The 22,810-nt window shown below is 41.6% G+C and overlaps 1 protein-coding gene across 33 annotated transcripts in view; it reads left to right on the top strand.

Annotated features, from left to right (window-relative positions):
• Positions 1 to 18,226: 18,226 nt before the first annotated feature.
• Positions 18,227 to 22,810, top strand: part of clasp2 (cytoplasmic linker associated protein 2) — a 320,216-nt gene continuing 315,632 nt past the window's right edge. For 20 of the 33 annotated variants that reach the window (XM_072571108.1, XM_072571115.1, XM_072571111.1 and 17 more), the window contains exon 1: positions 18,228 to 18,753. In XM_072571108.1, the coding sequence (XP_072427209.1) occupies positions 18,553 to 18,753 (201 nt within the window). In that variant the 5' untranslated portion in view covers positions 18,228 to 18,552. Of the gene's footprint in view, positions 18,754 to 22,810 lie in introns of all 33 variants that reach the window. The other 13 variants (XM_072571110.1, XM_072571117.1, XM_072571109.1 and 10 more) reach the window with 1 other exon arrangement.

The raw sequence follows: 22,810 nt of genomic DNA on the forward strand, positions 1-22,810 counted from the left end.
ATGTTTGGGACATGCATGTGCACATGTATGCGGTGTGTTAGCATCAGTGAGTGTTAGTGTCAGCAAACAGAATATTTATAGAAAACCTTGAAGTGAATAGGTCAGCACTTTAGAAATCAAAGGATATGAATGAATTAATGATTTATTGTCACATATATCTTAGAATACAGCGAAAAGTGTTTTGTTGCCACAACCTGGCACCATTTGGAGTTACATGAAGGATAAAAATGATTTGGAGGAAAACATGGCTGGTCTAATTAGTAAATTTGCAGACAATACAAAGATTGGTGGAGTTGCAGATAGTGAGGAGGTTTGTCAGAGGATACAGCTCAGTTAGAGGCATGAGTAGAAAAATGGCAAAATGGAGTTTAATCTGGACAAATGTGAGGTGATGCATTTTGGAAGGTCAAGTACAGGTGGAAATTTTACAGTGAATAGCAGAAATCTTAGGAGTATTGATATGCAGAGAGATCTGGGTGTGCAGGTCCACAGACCATTGAAAGTGGCAGTGCAGATAGATATGGTGAAAGGCCTGTGGCATGTTTGCCTTCATTGGAAGGGGCATTAAGTATAGGAATAGGCAAGTTATGTTGCAGCTTTGCAGGACTTTAGTAGGCTACACTTGGAATATTGCATACAGTTCTGGTCGCCACACTACCAGAAGGATGTCGATTATTTGGAGAGGGTACAGAAAATGTTTATCAGAATGTTGCCTGGTATGGGGGATTTTAGTTATGAAGAAAGGTTGGATAGACTGGAATTGTTTTCACTGGAACACTGGTTGAGGGGTGACCTGATAGGTGTTTATAAGAATGTGAATGGCATGGATACAGTGGAAAGAATGAGGCTTTTTCTGCAGGGTGGAGGCGTCAATTACGAGGAGACACAGGTTCAAAGTGTGTTGAGGGGAGGGTTGGTGGTGAAATGTTTAAAAGATGTGCAAGGCAGGTTTTTCAGACAAAGGGTGATGCGTCTGGAATGTGCTTCCAAATGAGGTAATGGAACCAGACATAATAACTGCATTCAAAAAAAGAGGGATGTCGATTCTGTAAGTGAAGACAGTTTTAATATAGAAGGGCAAAATGTGTCATTACAGCATGGAGGGCCTGTTCCTGTGCTGTATTGTTATTTATAAAAAGAAATTACTTAAATAAGAGTTCACCTTCTGTTCAAACTGGGGTCTCAAGCACGGCTTCAGGGCTTCTGCAAGGTCTCTGGAAGCTGTTTGGAGTCCCGTTCCGGGAACGGCAATGACTGTGTTGATGCCCCAGGAGACCATGAGTCTGCTACAGCCGTCACCTCGCCATCACTGCCAAGAGACCAGGCCCCGGGCTGAAAAATAGGGCAATTGCTGAGCAAAAGCTGAACAATGACAGAGATAGACAGAGTAATAAACTAAAGTTTTCTTTTTGAAAAACAGAATGACCTAGAAGTTGAATGAGTGTACAGAATCATTACAGACAGAGACAGAGACAAGTCATCCAGGAAGAATAGGCCTGTGAAATCAAGAGTGCAATTTAGATCCCTCAAAAAGTCAAGGCAGAATAAATGAAGTCATGAGTTGTTAAGTGTGTACAGGAAAATTTTCAGATGTGGAGCAGGAGCAAAACATGACGTACTCTTGGGAAATAAGGCAGGGCAGATGAGTGAAGTGTCAGTGTGGGAGCACTTTGGGGCAAGCGATCATAATTCTATTAGTTTCAAAATAGTGATGGAAAAGGATAAACCAGATCTAAAAGTTAAGGTTCTAAGTTGGAGAAAGGCCAATTTTGATGGTGTTAGGCAAGAACTTTCAGAAGTTGACTGGGGGCTGATATTCACAGGTAAAGGGATGGCTGGGAAGTGGGAAGCCTTCAGAAGCGAGATAATGAGAGTCCATAGACAGTATGTTTCTGTTCAGGTGAAGGGCAAGGCAGAGATGTAGGGAATGCTGGATGACTAGAGAATTTGAGGTTTTGGTTAAGAATAAGAAGCAAGCAAATGTCAAGTATAGACAGCAGGGATCAAGTGAATCCCTAGAAGAGTATACAGGCAATAGAAGTATACTTAAAGAAATCAGGAGGGTAAAAAGGAGACATGAGACAGCTTTGGCAAATTGGGTTCAGGAGAATCCAAAGGAGAATACAAATACATTAAGGACAGAAGGGTAACTAGGGAGAGAATAGGGCTCCTTAAAGGTCAACAAGGCTGCCTATGTGTGGAACCGCAGGAGATGGGGGAGATACTAAATGAGAATTTTGCATCATTGTTTAGTGTGGAGGATATGGAAGCTAGAGAACCTGGGTAAATAGATAGCAACATCTTGAAAAATGTCCATATTACAGAGGAGATGGTGCTGGACGTTTTAAAATGCATAAAGGTGGATAAATCCCTTGGACCTAATCAGGGAACATTGTGGGAAGTTAGGGAGTGATTGCTGGGCGCCTTGCTTAAGTATTTCTATCATGGATAGCCACAGGTGAGATACTGGAAGACCAGAGGTTGGCTAATGTGGTGCCACTATTAAAGAAAGGTGGTAAGGAAAAGTCAGGTAACAATAGACGAGTGAGCCTGATATCAGTGGTGAGCACTGGAAAGGATCCTGAGGGACATAATTTACATGTATTTGGAAAGGCAAGGACTGATTCGGGATAGTCGACATGGCTTTGTGTGTGGGAAATTCTGTCTCACTGACTTAAATAAGTCTTTTGAATTTGTGATAAAGAGGATTGATGAAGGCAGAACGGTGGACATGATCTCTTTGGACTTCAGTAAGGCATTCAACAGGTCCTGCATTGTAGATTGGTTAGCAAGGTTAGATCACATGGAATACAGGGAGAACTAACCTTTTAAATGCAGAACTGGCTCAAAGGTAGGAGACAGAGGGTGGTGATGGTTGTTTTTCAGACTGAAGGCCTGTGACCAGCAGTGACAAGGATCAGTGTTGGGTACACTGCTTTTTGTCATTGATATGAATGATTTGGATGTGAACACAGCAGGTTTGGTTAGTAAGTTTGCAGATGACACCAAAACTGGACAGCCAAGAAGGTTATCCTCAGAATACAATGGGACCTTGATCAGATGGGCTGGTCAGCTGAAAAGTGCCAGATGGAACTTAATTTAAATAAATGTGAGGTGTTGCACTTTGGAAAGGCAACTTAGGGCAGGATTTACATATTTCATGGCAAGGTCCTGGATCGTGTTGCTTGGTGTGCAGTTCATAGTTCCTTGAAAGTAGAGCCGGAGGTAGACAGGATACTGAAGAAGGCATTTGGCATGCTTGCCTTTATTGGTTAGCGCATTGAGTGTGGAGTTGGGAGGTCATGTTGCAGCTGTTCAGGACATTGGTTCGGCCACTTTCGGACCACTGCATTCAATTCTGGTCTCCCTGCTTTAGGAAGGATCTTGTGAATCTTGAAAGGGTTCAGAAAACATTTACAAGAATGTTGCCACAGTTGGATGGTTTGAGACTGAATAGGCTGGGGCTATTTTCCCTTGAGCATTGGAGGCTGATGGCTGAGGGATCATAAAATTATGAGGGGCTTGGATAGGGTGAATAGCCAAGGTCTTCTTCCCAGGATGGAAGAGTTCAAAAAAATAAAGGGCACAGATTTAAGGTGAGATGGCAAAGGTTTAAAAGGGACCTAAGGGGCAGCTTTTTTGTACAGAGGGTGGTGCATGTATGGAATGATGAAGTGCTGGAGGCTGGGACAATTTCAACATTTAAAAGTCATCTGGATAGGTACATGAATAGGAAGTGCTGAGTGGGATATTGGCCAAATGCTGGCAAATGAGACTAGATTAGTTTAGGATATCTCGTCTGCATAGAGAAGTTAGACCAAAGGGTCTGTTTCCATTGTGTACAGCTCTGTGACTCTATGAATGGCTGAGAATTTAGTGAGAGAAAAGCTCGAGAAACAGAAGGCTTTAAGGAATCAGAGAGAAAGACTGAAGTAGCTTGACAGCATCAGAAGTTAAGGTGACACCAGGTTATAATCCAACAGGTTTATTTGAAATCACAAGTTGAAGTTCACCAGACAAAGGAGGAACACTCTGAAAGCTTGTGATTTCAAATAAATCTGTTGGACTATAACCTGGTGGCATCTAACTTCTGACCTTGTCCACCCCAATCCAACACCAGCACCTCTGCATTATAGCTTCATAGCATCTTTGGAGAGAAATTTAGTTAATGAGCCCAATTTCAAAGGCTGTTCATATACACTGGTTTTCAGGTTTCTGACCTGAAATGTTAACTCTCCACATTCTGCCAGATTAAAGTATTTCTAGTACTCTCTATTCTGCTATCAACTTGAGGAGCTTCATCAATAGTTATTTGTTATTAACAGGTGAGGAAGAGTAATTTGGCTCCCATCTTTATTATACCCTCTTAGTTGGTGACAAGAAACAATTTTACTTCTTTTTAACATGCAGCTGTCATGCTTCAAGTAAAGTTACAGTTAAGTTGATTGAAATAAGCTAATTACTAGGATTAAAGAAAGATAAATTTTACTATTTTCTAACCCCAAGAAAATTAATAAAACCACAGCCATGGAAAAGTTTATGTACAACATTGACTTCTCGGTGAATTTTTTTTTAGTTTGTTTTTTAGTTGTTTTCTGAGCTGTTGAAAACAAACCACAGAGAGATTAACCAGGAGACAAAGTCTTCCAGGTCTGCCTGTGATCAATCCATGTTGTTACTCCCTGCTCTGTTTCTCAAAAGCAGGAGTTGAAATATAGTTTAGTGTGTATTTCTGAGAGGGTCTCCATTGCCTTTCCAAGCTAACTGGCAGGTCAGTCTTTCATCTCAGTTTAAAAAATCACACATAACGAGGTTATAGTGCAACAGGTTTAATTGAAAGCACAAGCTTTTGTAATGCTGCTCCTTCATCAGGTAGTTGTGGAGTATAAGCTTATACTCCACAATCAGCTGATGAAGGAGCAGCACTCTGAAAGCTAGTGCTTCCAATTAAACCTGTTGGACTATAATCTGGTGTTGTGTGATTGTTAACTTTGTACACCCCAGTCCAACACCAGCATCTCGAAATCATGACTTTTATCTCCAGTGTGTGAAATACTTGTACAAGTATGAACTGAAACAGGAGATGTGATTTTCTTTTTTTAAATATATTTTTTAAAAAAGGAACTTTTTTCTTTTGAATATTACAACAAACACAAAACCAAACAATTCAAACCAATGTTTAAAAACAAACCCACTAATTCCATTAATAAGCGATAACAAATAACTAAGCTAAGAAGGGAAAATCTTAACAACAATAATAATGATAATAACCATAACACAGCTCAGAAAAACAAAGCAATATCCCTAGATCATCAAGCACATAAGTTTATACATATTCATATGTTCTTAGTTCCTCCCCTCTGGACACCACATTCATTATATAGAATTGCCATGGCTACCTAAAGGATCCTATTAATATGGCGGGCAAATCTGTACCCAGGTAGTCCAAAAAGGGCTGCCACGTCTTATAGAAGTTCTCAGTTTTATGGTGCACCATACTCACAAGAAAATCCAAGGGGATTTGCCCCATGACTAGCTTATTCCAGCCCCAGTGGCTTTTCCAACATCCAACCTGATAGAATGTTCTTTCTTACATAAAAAGTGAGGATACTGAAAATCCCTTTTTTTGCATGCATTTAGTGGAGGTAAATTAACAAAGCCAAGAAAAAAAGAGATACCAGGCCCATTTCCACCTCTGTGTCCAAAGCCTTCTCTATCTCACTTACCACAACGCTCCAGTATACCCGCAGTTTGTGGCAGGACAAAAGACAATGAGACCAAATGAACCCTATGGAGAATCTTTAATTGCCAGACATGGGTCCTGTTGCAAATCGAGATCCTTCTTGCATTTTCTCAGATATCCTCCCTTTGTTTTAGAAGAGATCTCAATGTTCAGCTCGCTCTCCTATACCTTACAGAGCCATTTGTTCTCATCTGAGGAACCTTGTCCCAATAGATGATGAGCGTTGCTTGCATGTAATGTACCCTCAGCACTCAACATCTTCTTCTCCATGGTGGGCCTATAAGGATCAGTTAGAAATGTGGTCTCCATTTGTATGAAATTTCTAACTTGAAAGAAATCAAAGAGGTCATTCTGAGCAATTCATATTTCCGAGCCAACTGGTTAAAGGACATCAATACATCCCCTTCAAATAAATCACCCAGGCAAGACATGCCCCTAGCTGCCCATAGTTAAAACCCAGAGTCCAGCATAACAACTGAGGGTATCAAACATGATGTTTTGACAATACTGCTCTCACCATGAAGCATTGCTTTCCACGCCTTGACAGAATTGATGACTATGGGGCTATGGCAATTTTCCTTAACTGTTCTCATTTTGTCTAAGAACAGCAGACTAATAAGGGGGCATCTTGCCTGAGACGCATTGATGTCCAACCAAAGTGAGTGAGGGTCCCCCCAGGCCCAATCATTCACGTAAAATAGCAATGAGCTTAACAGACAGTTTTTCATATCTGGGAGGCCCACTCCACCCAGTCTGTAAGGTAACTGCAATTTAGCCGATTTAATTAGGGACCGCTTGTGATACCAGATAAAAGAACTGAACCAGTCATTCAGTCTTCTAAATATTTGCTTAGTAAAAAGTAGAGGCAGCATTCACATAGGGTACAACAGGTGGGGCAGAATATTCATTTTAATGAGGGCTATCCGAACTAACCGAGAGGTCGGAAGCTCCTCCCAACTACAATGGTCCTGCTTGATTCTGTTGAATAAATGGGCAAAATTGGATTTAAATAGCCGATCAAAAACAGGAGTAATAAATATACCTAGGAGAGAAAGCCCTCCTGTGACCATCGAAAGGGGAAATGAGATCTGCCCTCAGGATCAGGCACTCTCCGGAGACAACGCATGGACATGGCCTCGGACTTCGCAAAGTTGATCTTATAACCTGAGAAGCCACCAAATAGAATGGTGCATTGTATCAGGTGTGGCACTGAGATTGTTGGGTTTGGTAAGAAGACAAGAATGTCATCTGTGTACAGTGCAATCTTATGTGACTTTGTCCCCACTTCTGGAGCAGTTATATTGGGATTCCGATGTACTGCCTCCACCAACAGTTCGATCACCAATGTGAAAAGCAATGGTGACAAGGGACAGCCCTGTCGACTGCCCCTACAAATATTAAAATTGCTTGGCTGTATACACCATTGGTGAGGACGGCAGCAAGAGGATCACTATGCAAAACCTCCACCTACCTGATGAAGGTCTCTCCTAGGCCAAACTGCTTCAAAGTATGAAAAAGATATGGCTGCTCAAATCTGTCAAATGCTTTTTCCGTATCTGAGGAGATCACCAATCCCTGTACTGATCACTGTTGATATACTTGGATCATGTTAAATAATCTCCTGACATTATCCGTCCTTTTATGAACCCTGTCTGGTCATCCTCAATGATGGAGGGCAGTACAGTTTCTAGCTAAGCTTTTGAAGTTGACATTAAGGAGTGAAATGGGCCTACAGGAAGCACAGTCCTCCGGGGCCTTCCCTTTTTTAAGAATGAGAGAGATGTTTGCCTCTCTTAGAGATGTTGGGAGGAGGCCGCGACTATGTGAGTCATTAGATAGACGAGGCATCAGCCCTGACAATACACTTATAAATTCCTTATAGAACTCAATGTGGAACCCGTCAGGACCTGACACCTTTCCATTCTGGAGCTGTCTCACAGTCTCCTGCACCTCTTACTCTGACAGTGTGGCATTGAGGAGAGATTCCATCAGGGGTCACTCTGGAAGGTCCAAATTCTTAAAAAAAAATTCCATCCTAATCCACCCACTCTCATAGCTTTCAAATTGGTATAATTCAGAGTAAAATATCCGGAATGCTGCATTAATCCTCTCAGAATCGTAGATCAAATTTCCAGTGTCTTCTCTGGTTAAGGTAATGGCTTGGGGGACACTCCTTTCCTCACAAGGTACGCTGTACATGCCCGGCTTATCCCCATCCTCAAACAGCCTTTGACTTGCAAATGTAAGCTCCCTCTTGGCTGCCCGCATGAGCATGGAGTTCAGCGTAGACCGAAGTGCCGTGATCCTCTGCAGTTTAACCAGCAATGGCCTGTCAAAGAATGCCTTTTCAGCTACTTTCAGGTGTGTTTCGAGCAAGCATTGCTGCTCACCTGCCTGTTGCTTCTTACTGGCTGAATAGGAAATAACCAACCCTCTAGCATAGGCATGAGCTGTTTTCCAAAGAATGGATTGGCTACTGGCTGAGCCTGATTTAATATCTAAAAAAGCCATGTACTCAGGAGAAAAGAATTCAATAAATTTGCTATCCTTGAGGATGAAGGGGTCCAGTAGCCAGTGCCTCAAGCCTACCATAGTATTCTTACTCCTAACCATTAAATACACTGGGGTGTGATCGGAAGTAGTAATATTGCTATTTGTATATGACGCCACTGAGTCCAGATGTGCTGTGGTGGTCAGAAAAAGATCAATCCTAGTATGGCATTTATGTGGGTTTGAAAATAACATGAAGTCCCTGCTAGTAGAGTGAAGGCTGCTGCCAAACATCTATGAACCCCAATTCAGCACACAAATCCCTTAACTATTTAGATTGTGAAGAAGATATTGGCAGGCCTTTGGGTAATCTGTCTACCATGGGGTCTATGAGACAATTGAAATCCCCTCCTACAATAATATGTTGGGATACAATGTTAACCAGCCTAGAAAGTGTGTTTGTCAAGAGTTTAAGGAGGTGGGCCAGGAGACAGCAAATATTTAAGATCCCGTATTCTTCCCCATGTACCAAAGCTTTAAGGATTACAAACCTCACATGTGTGTCTTTAATGCACTCAAATAACTTTAATGGGAGATTCTTTCTAACTAAAATGGCCACCCCTTTACTCCTCAAATTGAAAGATGAAAAATAAGCCTGGTCATACCCATTCTGTTGCAGCTTCAAATGCTCTGCATCATGCAAGTGTGGTTCTTGTAATTAGGCAATATCCACTCTCTCCCTTTTAAGGCTGGAAAGTACCTTCTTCCTCTTGACAGGCAAATGACTCCCCTTAATATTCTAGGTGCACCACTTAAACACAGCCTTAGTCATAGCCTTATATAGCACCATTTAAATTCCAGAGAGGAAGAACTCGAACTACAGATCGCTGAGCTCTAATGCAAAATAATCCACAAAACCCAAAAACTACACAGACTAAAATAACTACAGCCAACAAATTTATAAACCTTACAAAAACCTTATACAGCAAAAATAGGAAAACGAAACAAAAATCACCAAAGATACTGAGTGAAGGAGTTTACCCCCCATTCAAAGGGGGTACCTACACATCCTACAACCCTACTAACCGTCCCAACCGCCCTCTCAACTCCTACCAGCTAGGGTTGCGCCACATATACCACCCCTCGGTAGAGAAAAAAATGCCAAGTGCAAGGTTACCACTATAGACAAGTAAACTAAAAATAAATATGTCACCTATCCCTTAACATAACTTAGAGATTAAAGATAAATACTCTAGCCATCTCAGAAATCATTTCACGCAACTTATTACGAGAAAGGAGACTCCATCAAGTCCTTTTTAAGAAGAAACAAACCCTGTTCGGCCATTTGACTTAAGTCAATATGTCCACAAAGTTCTTTGCTTTCTCTCGTGAGTTGAACACATGTATGGATCCATTATGATTGATCTGAAGCATCGCTGGATATCTTAAAGAATACTAGGTCTGAAGCTCTCTCCAGCTGCAAGAACAAAATTGAATTTTACAGGTTTCTAGCTTCTGTACTGTGTGCTTGGGAGGGGTTCTGGCTCTGTCGGGTTGGTGTTGTTGCGCGGAGCCCATCAAATGCAATCCTAACAGGACGCTGCCACCTTGGATTCCCTGATGTGATTTTCTTCACTCTGATTTGTTGCCTGGTTTTGAAGTCTTTTGATAAAAATGGTAATTTAAATGCAGATGATTTTATTGATTTCAACTGGTCTCACAAAGCTTGCTGCAATCTATTGTCAGGTACCCACTCCAGCATTTCAAGTACATTTATTTTAAGAAAAGCCTTTAAACAATCAACTGGTGGAAGTTAAAATTCAACAGTCCATATTTACCACTAACATGGCATTTGTCAGACGTGATTTGTGAATAACAATTTTATGAAGGCTGTGATTATTCATTCATATTGTTCTAAAAATTAATTTAGTTCCTGATTATGTTTTGTAAATGTTTTCCCATTATACTCACAGCACCTACAAATTGGACAAATTCTATTGTTCTGCGATATAACTTTCAAACACAAATTGCTGCAAAAATCTGTAATCAGACACTGAAAAACACAAAGAACCCTTGCAAGAAAATGAAAGAAAGATCATTCAGAAAATCCAGGAATCTAAACAAGATTTTCAGAAACTGATAGTACTCAAAAAGAAAATTTAGAAAATAAAGTAATTGACCTGGAAATACTAAGGCTGAGCAGGACATATTGTACAAAAAAAAACAACGAACTGTGGATGCTGGAAGTCAGAAACAAAAACAGAAATTGCTGTAAGAACTCAGCAGGTCTGGCAGCATCTGTGGAGAGAAAACAGAATTAACATTTCGGGTCCAGTGAACCTTGAAAGGTCACTGGACTTGAAACATTAACATGGTATCTTGTACAGTTGGTACAGGGAGATTCTGAACATTAAATTAAAACTTCAAAAGCACACACTTCAAATGGAAGAACTGAAAAAGGAAATGAATAACAGTACTGACGTCAGACAGCAAAAATAGTGAACTGCACATTCAACATCAAATCACATGCAGAAAATGATTTCCTGGAGACCAATAAAAAACTAAGAAATGCTGGAGTGCTTAAACCAAAAGAAATATGAAATGTAGGAAGTCAAACAGATCAGACATATCAGGAAGCTGAAAAACTGGTAGAAAACAGACTTATAGAGAAAGGGAAGAGAAACCAAAGTTTCAGATTTGTAACATAGAGCTCAAGAAGAAGTACAGCTGGGCAAAGGACATATTGCAGGATGCTACTTTACATCAAATGAAGACGCACAACATTTTTGTGTCCAAACAAAATATAAGTCATTCTGCCACATCATGTTTTGTTAACACAAATTCGCTATAATGCGATTGAAGAATTGGGGACATTATTTCTAAAGTGCAAAATTTTAAAACGTATATTGGCTGTAACGTGATTACACTGCCAACACTTTAAATGCTGTTTCTAAAGTGCGATTTTTCTATAATGCGGGGTTGCAGAACAATGCAACTATCATGTTATAGAAGAGCTACCTGCACAGGGGCTTGGATATGGTCAGTCAGCTGCTCAGGGTGGTTACAGTCAGGAAACCCTGCACATAGTAGGTGAGGGAGAGAAGATATCCTGTCGGGGTGATTAGGCTGTGCAGAAAACATTCACGATTAGTCAGGGTCAGATGTTAGCGAGGATGAAAGTGAGTAGGGAAGATATTGCAGGAAATGGTAGGTAACAGAGAGAGAGTGTGAGTGTGAGGTATCAACAAGTAGATGGTGGCATTTCACTAGCAGAGTGGAGAAGGTCATTGAACTTCTTCCTACATTCTGTGCATTCCTTAGGATGGTTGATACTACACTGGCCTGAATGGTAATCCTGGGCAAGAGTGAGGACTGCAGATGCTGGAAATCAGAGTTTAGATTAGAGTGGTGCTGGAAAAGCACAGCAAGTCAGGCAGCATCTGAGGATCAGGAAAATCGACGTTTCAGGCAAAAGCCCTTCATCATCGATTTTCCTGCTGAAAGGTAATCCTGGTCCAGGTTGGTGTGGTCCCAGTAGAATGTCCGCCTGGAGAGAAGGACGTACTGCCTCTGCATCACCCCAACCCCATCTGCCACATCTAGGGCCAATGTCAGAAACCATGCAGACTGACAGCTGTTGCCTGGGTGCACAATATCTTTTTAAAGATGGTGCACCAGAATGTTGGTCAAATCTGGGATATTCAGGAAGTGGTGACTTGTTTTGGAAATGGCATATAGTATGATGGTGCTAGAATGTGTGAGAGGGGCACTAAAGGGTGGGGTAGTCATAAATCATAAATCAGGTGTGTTTTGGGAAAAAAAGGTGATAGACACCCCCAAGCATCATAATGTGAAACCCTCCAAAAAACTTGACAAAACTGACACTTAGTGAAAGAAATTAAGATTCAACTCTTGGTCTATCAAGACAGGTTTCATTCTGTGATCGGACTTGTGCAGTGTTACCATTGGATGGATCAGAAAGATGGCTAGAATGTGCTGCAGCCAGCAGATACAGATGCCAATTGACAGTGATCAGTTGGAATTGCACTATACATTACCATACAACAGGTCAGTTAGAACAAGTCAAAATTTACTTAGACTGTGTTATCTTTTGTGTTAGGCTAACTACTACTTTTGTTTCGATTTTTACTGGCTTGCCCCCAACCATGTTTTTTCCATAGGCCTCATTCTTTCTGTTGCATGATTTTCTATTACACAGCTTCATCTGAGAATGCAACAGTAGCATTATAAGAGGACTACCTGTACCATTGTTTTTGGGAAAAAAAAGCAAAAGACTTAGGGTAATTAATTTATTTAGAACTCGAGACAGATGGACAGTTTTAAAAAAAGAGATGCATTTTCAAATACAAATTAAAATAAACTGGGAGACAAAATTTAATTTAGAGTCACATAGAATTGAAACAGACCCTTTGGTCCAACTTTTCTACGCTGACCAGACATCCGATCTGACAGACCCCCATTTGCCAGCATTTAGCCCATATCCATCTAAACTCTTCCTATTCATATATTGTTCCAAAGGCTTTTAATTGTTATAATTGTACCTGCCTCCACCACTTCCTCTGGCAGCTTGTCCCATCCATGCACCACCCTCCTTGTGAAAAAGATATCCCTCAGGTCCTTGTTAAATCTTTTCCCTCTCATGTTAAACCTATGCACTCTAGTTTTGGACTCCACTGACCTCAGGAGAAAGACCTTGGCTATTCACCCTATCCATAACCCTCATAATTTTATAAGCCTCTATCGGGTCACCCCTTATCTGTTAAAACTTATGTGTTAATGAATAAAATAACAATTAAGTGTTAACACTTTTAAACAAAACTAAAATCAACAAAAATCAGTTATTAGTTAACTGGAAAATAATACACCAAATGAAAGCAAAAAGCAAGATTTGCATTCACTCATTAAAACAAATAAAATATGTCTTATGAAATGCTTTAACACAATTTTCTCCTTTGAGAGCAGTCCCTCAGGACTGAGGATAATTTTCTTCTGCTGTTGTCTCCTGAGGTGATTATACAGTCCAATATTGGATCCACAACATTGCCACAGGTGGAGTTTTCCAACGTGGGTGGAATGCTCAGGTTTTTACATGCTCTGTTTACTTTTTGCCTTGTTTTCCATCTGGGCCTGTTGGAGATGCTCAAAATGATTGGCTACTTCATAGATACTTCTCCAAATTAGATGGTCTTGGACGGGAGATTCCGATGAATCAGTGAGGATATTACATTTCTTTCATGGAAGATTTCAGGACATCCTGAGGGAGTCATTTGAGGAAGATATTTTCAAAAACATTCAATGTGCCAGACAGCAAGAATACCACTCAATTGTTTTTATCTCCTTTCTTTAAGAACTAAGAAGAGCTAAGAATGGAGTGGCGCTCACGATGATCACAGAAGCAATGAACACTCTTGTTTGAGGAAGCACCTTGAGGATCTCCACAATTGTCACTCAGCCCTCTATGTGAGTGAATTTGACCGCACTCCATCATCTGTCACCATCTCAGATCAACCCCAACATGAGATTGAAAAGATCATCCAACAGCTGAGAATCAACAATACTGACATTGCAGAAGAAATCCCTGCTTAAATACTAATATATGCTGAAGAAGCCGTCTTGACCTGAGCAATTGCCACATTCATGACAACTTTTGCTGGCTAGTTCATTGTACATGTCCAAAATACATCTTTTTTTCCAAATTTACACCCAGTCCATGAAAGCAGAATGAATAAATTACAAACTTTGCTATGGGCAATTGGGCATTTTCAGCTACATGCCCAGAGATATCGAAGTGATGAAGCAGTTACAGAACAGATTTGCTAGCCTGTTGCCCAATATCAGGATGTATAAATCTGACTAAGGGGTTGGTGGGTGTGCTGGGAAATGGGACAGTTTCCGTTAGAACAGAAGAGATGGAGATACCATTTTACACACCGGGTTTTGACAAGCCAAGAGGATCATCTTAGCAAATCCTGTGGAACAGGTCCATTGAACTGTCTACCTTGTCTTTCCTTATGTCCCAATCACCCAGGGTTGGTTTTTATCTGTCTGCATTTGTATATGGGGGAGTTTTATAAGGCTTATTAGAATTTTAATGAGTAGTTATATGTAAGTGGTTCGTAACTGTTTAACTGTAGCAGGAATCTAGTTACTTGTTATAAATAGCAATTCTTAAGTACAGAAACTTGGTCCATGACTTGTTAGTCAGGGTCTAAAAATTAGGTAAATTCAGAAACTTTGAGTATTCTTCTAAAATCTTTAACTTTTGTAACAACCCAGGAATAGAGAGACTTGATTTCCAGCCAGGCTTTCCCAGTGAGATGTAACAAAAAGACTAATCTTTTGCTGGTGCAAAAGTGACAGGAGGTTTGTTCATGTCATAAATGTTTGAGTGCAGTATTTTTCCATTCATTCAAAGTCATCGAAATGTATAGCATGGAAACAGACCCTTCGGTCCAATTTGTCCATGCCAACCAGATATCCCAACCCAAATTAGTCCCACTTGCCAGCACCTGGCCCATATCCCTCCAAACCCTTCCAATTCATATACCCATCCAGATGCCTTTTAAATGTTACAATTGTACTAACCTCCACCACTTCCTCTGGCAGCCCATTTCCACACTCACACCACCCTCTGCGTGAAAAATTTGCCCCTTAGGTCTCTTTTATGTCTTTCCCCTCTCACCCTAAATGTATGCTGTCTAGTTCTGGATGCCCCCACCCCAGGGAACAGACATTATCTATTTACCCTATCCATGCCCCTCACGATTTTATAAACATCTATAAGATCACCCCTCAGCCTCCAACACTCCAGGAAAAACAGCCCTAGCCTATTCAACCTCTGCCCATATACAGCTCAAATCCTCCAACCCTGGCAACATCCTTGTAAATCTATTCTGAATCCTTTCAAGTTTCACAACATCCTTCCAATAGAAAGGAGACCAGAATTGTACGGAATATTCCAAAAGTGGCCTAACCCCAATGTTTTGTATGGCCGCAACATGACCTCCCAACTCCTGTACTCAATACTTTGACCAATAAAGGAAAGCATACCAAACGCCTTCTTCACTACCTTATTTACTTGTGACTCTACTTTCAAGGAGCTATGAACCCGACTCTAAGGTCACTGTGTTCAGCAACACTCCCTAGGACCTTACCACTAAGTGTATAAGTCCTGCTAAGATTTGCTTTCCCAAAATGCAGCACCTTGGCATTTACCTAAATTAAACTCCATCTGCCACTCCTCAGCCCGTTGGCCCATCTGATCAAAATCCCGTTGTAATCTGAGATAAGCTTCTTCGCTGTCCACTACACCTCTAATTTTGGTGTAATCTGCAAATTTACTAACTATACCCCTTATGCTCACATCCAAATCACTTATATAAATGACAAAGAGTAATGGACCCAGCACCGATCCTTGTGGCACTCCATTGGTCACAGGTTTCCAATCTGAAAAACAACCCTCCACCACCACCCTCTATCTTCTACCATTGAGCCAGTTCTGTATCCAAATGGCTAGTTCTCCCTGTATTCCATGAGATCGAATCTCGCCTTCCACCTACTAAGCCTCACATAAACTGCATCATCCAACGACATTTCCGCCACCTCCAAACGGACCCCACCACCAGGGATATATTTTCCTTCCCACCCCTTTCCGCTTTCTGCAAAGATAGTTCCCTCTGTGACTACCTAGTCAGGTACACGCTCCCCAACATTCCACCATCCCCTACTGGCACCTTCCCCTGCCACTGCTGGAATTAGAAACCTGCGCACACGGCTCCCCCCCCACCTCCATCCAAGGCCCCAAAGGAGCCTTCCATATCCATCAAAGTTTCACCTGCACATCCACCAATGCCATTTATTGTATCCATTGCTCCTGATGTGGTCTCCTCTGCATTGGGGAGACTGGATGCCTCCTCGCAGAGCGCTTTAGGGAACATCTCCAGGACACCCGCAACAATCAACCCCACCACCCCGTGGCCCAACATTTCAACTCCCCCTCCCACTCTGCTGAGGACATGCAGGTCCTGGGCCTCCTCCACCGCCACTCTCTCACCACCCGATGCCTGGAGGAAGAATGCCTCATCTTCTGCCTCGGAACACTTCAACCTCAGGGCAACTTCACCAGTTTCCTCATTTTTCCCTCCCCCAACCTTACCCCAGTTCCAACCTTCCACGTCAGCACCATCCTCATGACGTGTCCTACCTGCCAATCTTCCTTCACCTATCTGCTCCACCTTCCTCTCTGACCTATCACCTTTATCCACACCCCCATCCACTTATTGTACTCTTTGCTACCTCCTCCATAGCCCCAATCCCCCTCCCATTTATCTCTCCATCCTGGAGACTCCCTGCCTTCATTCCTGATGAAGGGCTTTTGCCCGAAACGTCAATTTTCTTGCTCCTCGGATGCTGCCTGACCTGCTGTGCTTTTCCAGCACCACTCTAATTGAGAGTCTGATTTCCAGCATCTGCTGTCCTCACTTTTGCCTATATGAAGAGGAAACGTTTAGAGGGATATGGGCCAAATGCTGGCAAATGGGACTAGAGTAGGTTGGGATATCTGGTCGGCATGGATGAGTTGGACCGAAGTGTCTGTTTCCATGCTGGACATCTCAATGACATGACCTCTTCTTCTCACTGGAAGGAGAGAGCATGCCAGTGGATCTCCAAGATGCTACACTGTAACTTTTACACAATGTCACGCTTTTGGTTGATACGTCACATTACAGAAACTTCAAGACCCCCATCTGTTGTTCTCCTTGCATACAAAAACCAAACTCTCAACAGTATTCTGCTTGGTGGTTAACATTGAATCAGTTCCCTCTGCTCTTACACAGCAGTAACCTCCTTTTGTAAATCTTTAAACACGGCTGTTTCTGCAAGACAGTGGGGCTCAGTGGTTAGCATTGCTGCCTAACAGTGCCAGAAACCCCGGTTCGATTTCAATCTCAAAATGTCTGTGTGGAGTTTGCACATTCTCCCCATGTCTGCATGGGTTTCCTCCCACAATCCAAAGACTTTCTGATTAGATGAATTGGCTATGCTAAATTGCCCCTCGTGTCCAGGGATGTGTAGGTTAGGTGTATTAGTCAGGAGTAAATGTGAGGGAATGAGTCTGGCTGGGTCACTCTTTGGAGGGTCGGTGTGGACTTGTAAGGTCAAATGGCCTGTTTCCACACTGTAGGGATTCTATGATCTAAAATAGTCACTCCACCCCAATGTTACTCTCCAAATGGAAACTGTGTTACGTAAGTTGGTTTCCATACTGCGGTGTTTTTTTTCTGCAATTCTGTTTGAGTCAAAGGTCCATTTCAAAACACGTAAAGTTGTGTTGATAACAAATTATTAAAGTCGATTGTAGATTTTCTTTCATTTACAACAGTTGAATTGACAAATAGGGATGTTACCGCATTATTAAATATTAAAGATATATGCAAATAACCGAGCATATCACATCATCACTGCGTCAGTCAGTATTATGTAGGGTAACTGGAGAATTTTATTCGATGAAACTCTAGCATTGGAGTTTAGAAAGAATCATTATTTCAAACTTCTGGGAAACTAACACTCTTACTTAGTGTTCAGCTGGTACCTGCGTTAATAAAAATCTTCCCGATTCAATATCGATAACTTGAAGAACAATAATGGCCGGTTTGTAAATGCCATTTATTGGCCGTGTGCCCGGATAGCTCTTCGCTAAATAGGATACCGCCACTAGCCGCTGGTCCCTTTGACTTTTCAAACGGGAAGCATCCGCGAGCTCGAGCACGCGAGCAGCGGGAGCCGATTGTTGCGTCAGGAGCGGTCCCCCCGGCGCGCGTGCGTATGCGCCGCTGCGTGAGGTGGGTGAACAGGGCGGATGTGGGGATGGGCCTGTTGCCATGGGGGGGGTGGGCGTAGGGACTCGGCAATTGCTAGTGTAGTGCGCGCCCCTCTTTATTTATAATCCGTTTTAGGGACGAATTACGAAGTTGAAAGGGGGGGAGGGGGAGTTGCAAGGGTTGGCAGGCGTTAGATGATATCCCGTGTTAGGAGGGACTGCTGCGACTCTAGTCGCTTAACGGAAGAGCGGGGGTGAAAAGAGTGGAAGGAGTGAGGAGTAAAAGGCCTGGGGACCGGGGCGAAGGGCTGGCCACTCGGCTGAGATCTGTCAAGGGTGGATAACAGCAGCAAACTCCCGTGTAATCCCTTCTGAACCTGCAGGGAGGTGTACAGTGCGTCACCTGAAGTTCAGGCAGGGAGAGAAGGAAAGAGATTGTCGATTGTAACTTTGTGAGAGCCTCCGGCCCTGTTCAGATATGGAGCCTGAATGCAGCTTGGAGTATTTCTCGGAGCAGGTGGCTCAAAGGGATGTTAGTCGGCGGCTGCAAGTGGGCCAGGAGCTGATCGATTACTTGGGTGACCCCAGGAGATCTACGGACGTGGATCATGACCAAAAGCGGATGCTGGATGATATCGTCGATGAGCTAACGGGATGGGTGAACTCCAGCAACTTCAAGGTAAGAGAAGGCGGAGTCCAGTGAGGCTGGTGAAGTGATTCCCCTTCACCCTTTCGACTCCGATCCATCATCCGGTTCCTCCTCTTCCTTCATATTGTACTGGAGAATCCCAGATCCTTCTGACCGTTGCCACAGAATCCGGCAAGAAACTTAGCTGCTTTGGGGCTGGGCTTACTTGTGGCAGTAGGCGGAACATCGTCTGGGATCTGTAGTCATTGTCGGAATAATTGTCCCCACAGATTGACTTGAAGAGCATTTTAACAAATGTGCAAATAGCCGCCAGGCGTTTCCCGATGTTGGTCAGCAGATTGCACGGTCTCTGAAATTCATCAGGGACCTCTGACATCACTAAGATCCATTTGCGATCCATGGGGAAGAGAAACGTACACACGTTTTTATTGATTCGCTGCTATAGTTGAGTTGGCAAGTTGCAATGCTTTCGAGTTCCTCGAGTCAGTATCCCTGATATGTTGTAGCATCTGGTAGCATGCAGAATGTTGTGACATCTTTTTTGATGGTGGTATCCCTAAATGTTTGCAGCAGTATCCTGTGACGTGCAAAGTGTTGCACTGTGACTTGAGTTGGGGGATTCTGCCAGTATTTGCACCACTGTTCTGACATCAATTTTATTCTGCCGTCAACTAATTTTATTTAGCTACAGTGAGTTAATTTCACAGCATGAATAAATATCAGCCCTTTAGCGAGTTTCTTTTTCTGATGTGTTTAGATGGAATATTGTACTGGCAAGTTCAATGAAAAGTCATCAGAAAGCAGACTGTTGATTGTTGTGGAAGATTTGCAGCGTACGTTTGGGCGTGTCGATGGAAAGCGATACTTAAAAATATGCAAACAGCGAAATTGTAGTTGTCTGTCAGGTTTTGTTTTGCTTGAAATTTAAATTTTTGAGCTGATCGTTAACAGGACCCGAAGATTTGTAGTTGACTGCCAAGTTGACATTTTTAATTTTTTTTCTTTTACATCCACCAAAGCGCAAATGTTCGATGTCTTCCTAACATACAAGTTCGGCAATTGCTGTTTGTATGCTTAATGAAGAGTCACAGTATTTAATAGTGGATGTTTGTACATTCCTTTTAGCTATTTCAACGTAAATGTGTCAATAAGTTTTTTTTAATGTCCATGTAAACTACTTTTTTTTCCGATTTGAATGGTTCTTTCGCCTGATAACTGTCAGTCTACTTTGCCAAACTTGCAAGACATTTTGGGAAGTAAAGTGAAACTGCCGAAGCTTGTATCCCTTTAATTTTGTTGTAAAGGCTTACTTGTTTACTTATGTTACTTTAAATAGTTTGGCTATGTAGTGCATAAAATGTTCAAGCGTGCTGCGCTGTTGATCAGTATGAAATGATTTACTCTCTAGTTGAAAGGATTTCTCTTTAATTGACATAAGCTTTAGAGGGAAATTAATTTGAATGTGAGATCCAAGTTATTGGATCTTTTGAAGAAAAATGGGTTTTAGGTGAGCTTTAATCTAAAACAACTCCATCAAATTTCCCATCAGGCTTCTTTGTTTCAGAAAATAATTCCTGCCTATACAGACTTTTCTCAGCTAAAATTTTTACAGTTGTGGTTGCATCCTTTAAATCTCCTGTGCACCCACTTGAATGTGATCACATCACATCCTTCCTGCAATGTGATGACCAGAATTCCCTGCAATGCTTGAGCTGTCATCTACTTTAGTGTTTTTGTACCATTGGAGCAGAACCTCCCAGTTGTTATATTTAATGCCTTGGCTAATAAAAGATTCCATTAACTTCTTAAACCAGCTTCCTCGCTTCAAGTATTTGTGGGCATGCAGTTGTAGGTTCTATTTTTTTTGTTCCTGTCTCCCTTTCAGAATTATGCTATTGTATTCATATATGTTTGTCCTCCTTGAGGTTTACCTCTGGGTTTTTTCAGATTGAATTATGTATGCCATTTTTCTGTCTATTTGATCTGTTCATTGATTCCTTCCACAACGTTTGAGCTTTCTTCTACCTCTGAAACACATGGATGATTTTTATCTCTTTTTGGAGATCTCTTAATTATCATTTTAATTTTAATTTTTTATGCTATTTGCCAACTGTTCAGTCTTGTGGGACCCCACACGCAACAATCTTCATCTCTCAAAAACTCTGGATGGTTATTACCCTTTGCTTCCTGCCACTACACCAATTTTGAACCAACTTTCACTTGGATCCCGCCTCAGGCAACTGTGTGGAGTTTGCACATCCTCCCCATGTCTGCGTGGGTTTCCTCCCACAGTCCAAAAATGTGCGGGTTAAGTGAATTGGCAATGCTAAATTACCTGTAGTGTTGGGTGAAGGAGTAATGGGTCTGGGTGAGTTGCTCTTCGGAGGGTCAGTGTGGCCTTGTTGGGCCGAACAGTCTGTTTCCACACTGTAAGTAATCTAATCTAATCCCATGGGTTTTGCTTTACTGAGAAGTCTATCATGAAGCCTTGTGAAAAACACCTTGCTCCGGTCCATGCAGACTCCTGAAGTGCTACCCTTAACCCTTTCTGATTTGATGATTTAAAACATTTTTAAAAAAGAGTAATAATGAACTGTTTGGCCCCTTGAGCCCATTTCACTAAGCAAGTGATCATGACTGATCTGATCGTGATCTTAATGCACTTTCCTCCTGGTCACCGAAAATAAAAAAAACTATTCAATTTCACCTTGGGAAAAATTCAGTAATCCCAGTGTCTACTGATCATTGAGAGTGAAAGAATTCCAGAAAGTAACATAACAATTCTATATCTTAAATCTTTCTAAGCACTTGCCCTGCTCAGAGGTTAGCTTGATGGACTTACATTTACTCAATTTAACTCTTTTTCTCCCTGTTGTTTTTTGTTCTTGTACTAGTACAAAATTACCAATCGTCTTGCCTTTTGGTAGTATATCTGTACCCAGTGAAGTTTAGAAAATGGTCACAGCTTCCACTACTTTTCCTCCCTTAAGTATGAGAAAGAGGCTTTCAGGATTGGTGATAGGCATTGGTTTGCAATGGGAGAATTTTAGAAGAGTCAGTGAACAGCATTAACTTGCTTTCAAGGGGTCAGGAATCTTTTGCTTGGGGAAATAAACCCATAGTTAAAATCATTTTGTTTCAGTTCACAGAATTTAGTTAAAACTGGATACTTAAGAAAAGAGTTAGTTCAGAACAGTTGACAAATAGGTGATCTCAGTGCAAAGGATTTAAGTTTGAGAATTCCAGACCAGATATGTTAGGTTAGAACCTGGAAGGTGTATTCGAAGTTGAGAAAGTCTAAGCTCAGTAATGCAAATACTCATTGGAAAGGCTTTCAAACTTGCAACCAGAATTTGAAATCTGCAGTTAAATTGAACATTATAGGTGTGATCAAGAAAGGAATTCTCACTGGTTTGAGTTCTGTAAAGAGATCGTATTGGAATAGATGAAATATTGTGTTTTGAAAAATTTCAACTTGTGACATGTAAATAAGCTTGGATTTTTGTTAGTCCATTTTTTTTACCTTTGCGTAATAAGCTTGTTCTGTTTTATGGTTTAAAATCAGATCTGCAGCATGTGTGCTTGGGTTTCTATGAAAGACCACCTCCATTAAATTAGAAACAAAATGATATCAGTATAGATTTCAGTCTGGGATCTGACATCCTGTAATAACATAAGCTGGGATTGTAACAGTAATGCTTCTGAGGTAGATGAGCCCATACAAGACTTTATCTGCCTTGAACTGCTTAATGTTCCATCCAATAGCTGTGTTAGAAACTACCATTCAAAGCCAAAACCAGCTGGAGAAGCAGTCAACCTTTTCATCTTGCTTGCTGAAGAGAACCTTGCAAGACAGAAATTGTCGTGCATGAGAAAAGGAATCTCTTAAACAGTTGGTCATTCTGGGCAGTCAAAAGACGGCCAACTTGACTTCACCCGAAAAACTATATTTCTTCTGTGCACAATCTCAGCACATTTCCATATGAAAGGTCAAGCTGTGATTATTCTCCTGAATGACTGTTTGTTTGAAATTTGCATGAACCTTTGCTCAGGGTCTTTGATGCCATAATAGGTAAAGTGCTGTCTC

The sequence above is a fragment of the Chiloscyllium punctatum genome, chromosome 5 (assembly GCF_047496795.1).
Source record: "Chiloscyllium punctatum isolate Juve2018m chromosome 5, sChiPun1.3, whole genome shotgun sequence".
NCBI classification, from domain to species: Eukaryota; Metazoa; Chordata; class Chondrichthyes; order Orectolobiformes; family Hemiscylliidae; genus Chiloscyllium; species Chiloscyllium punctatum.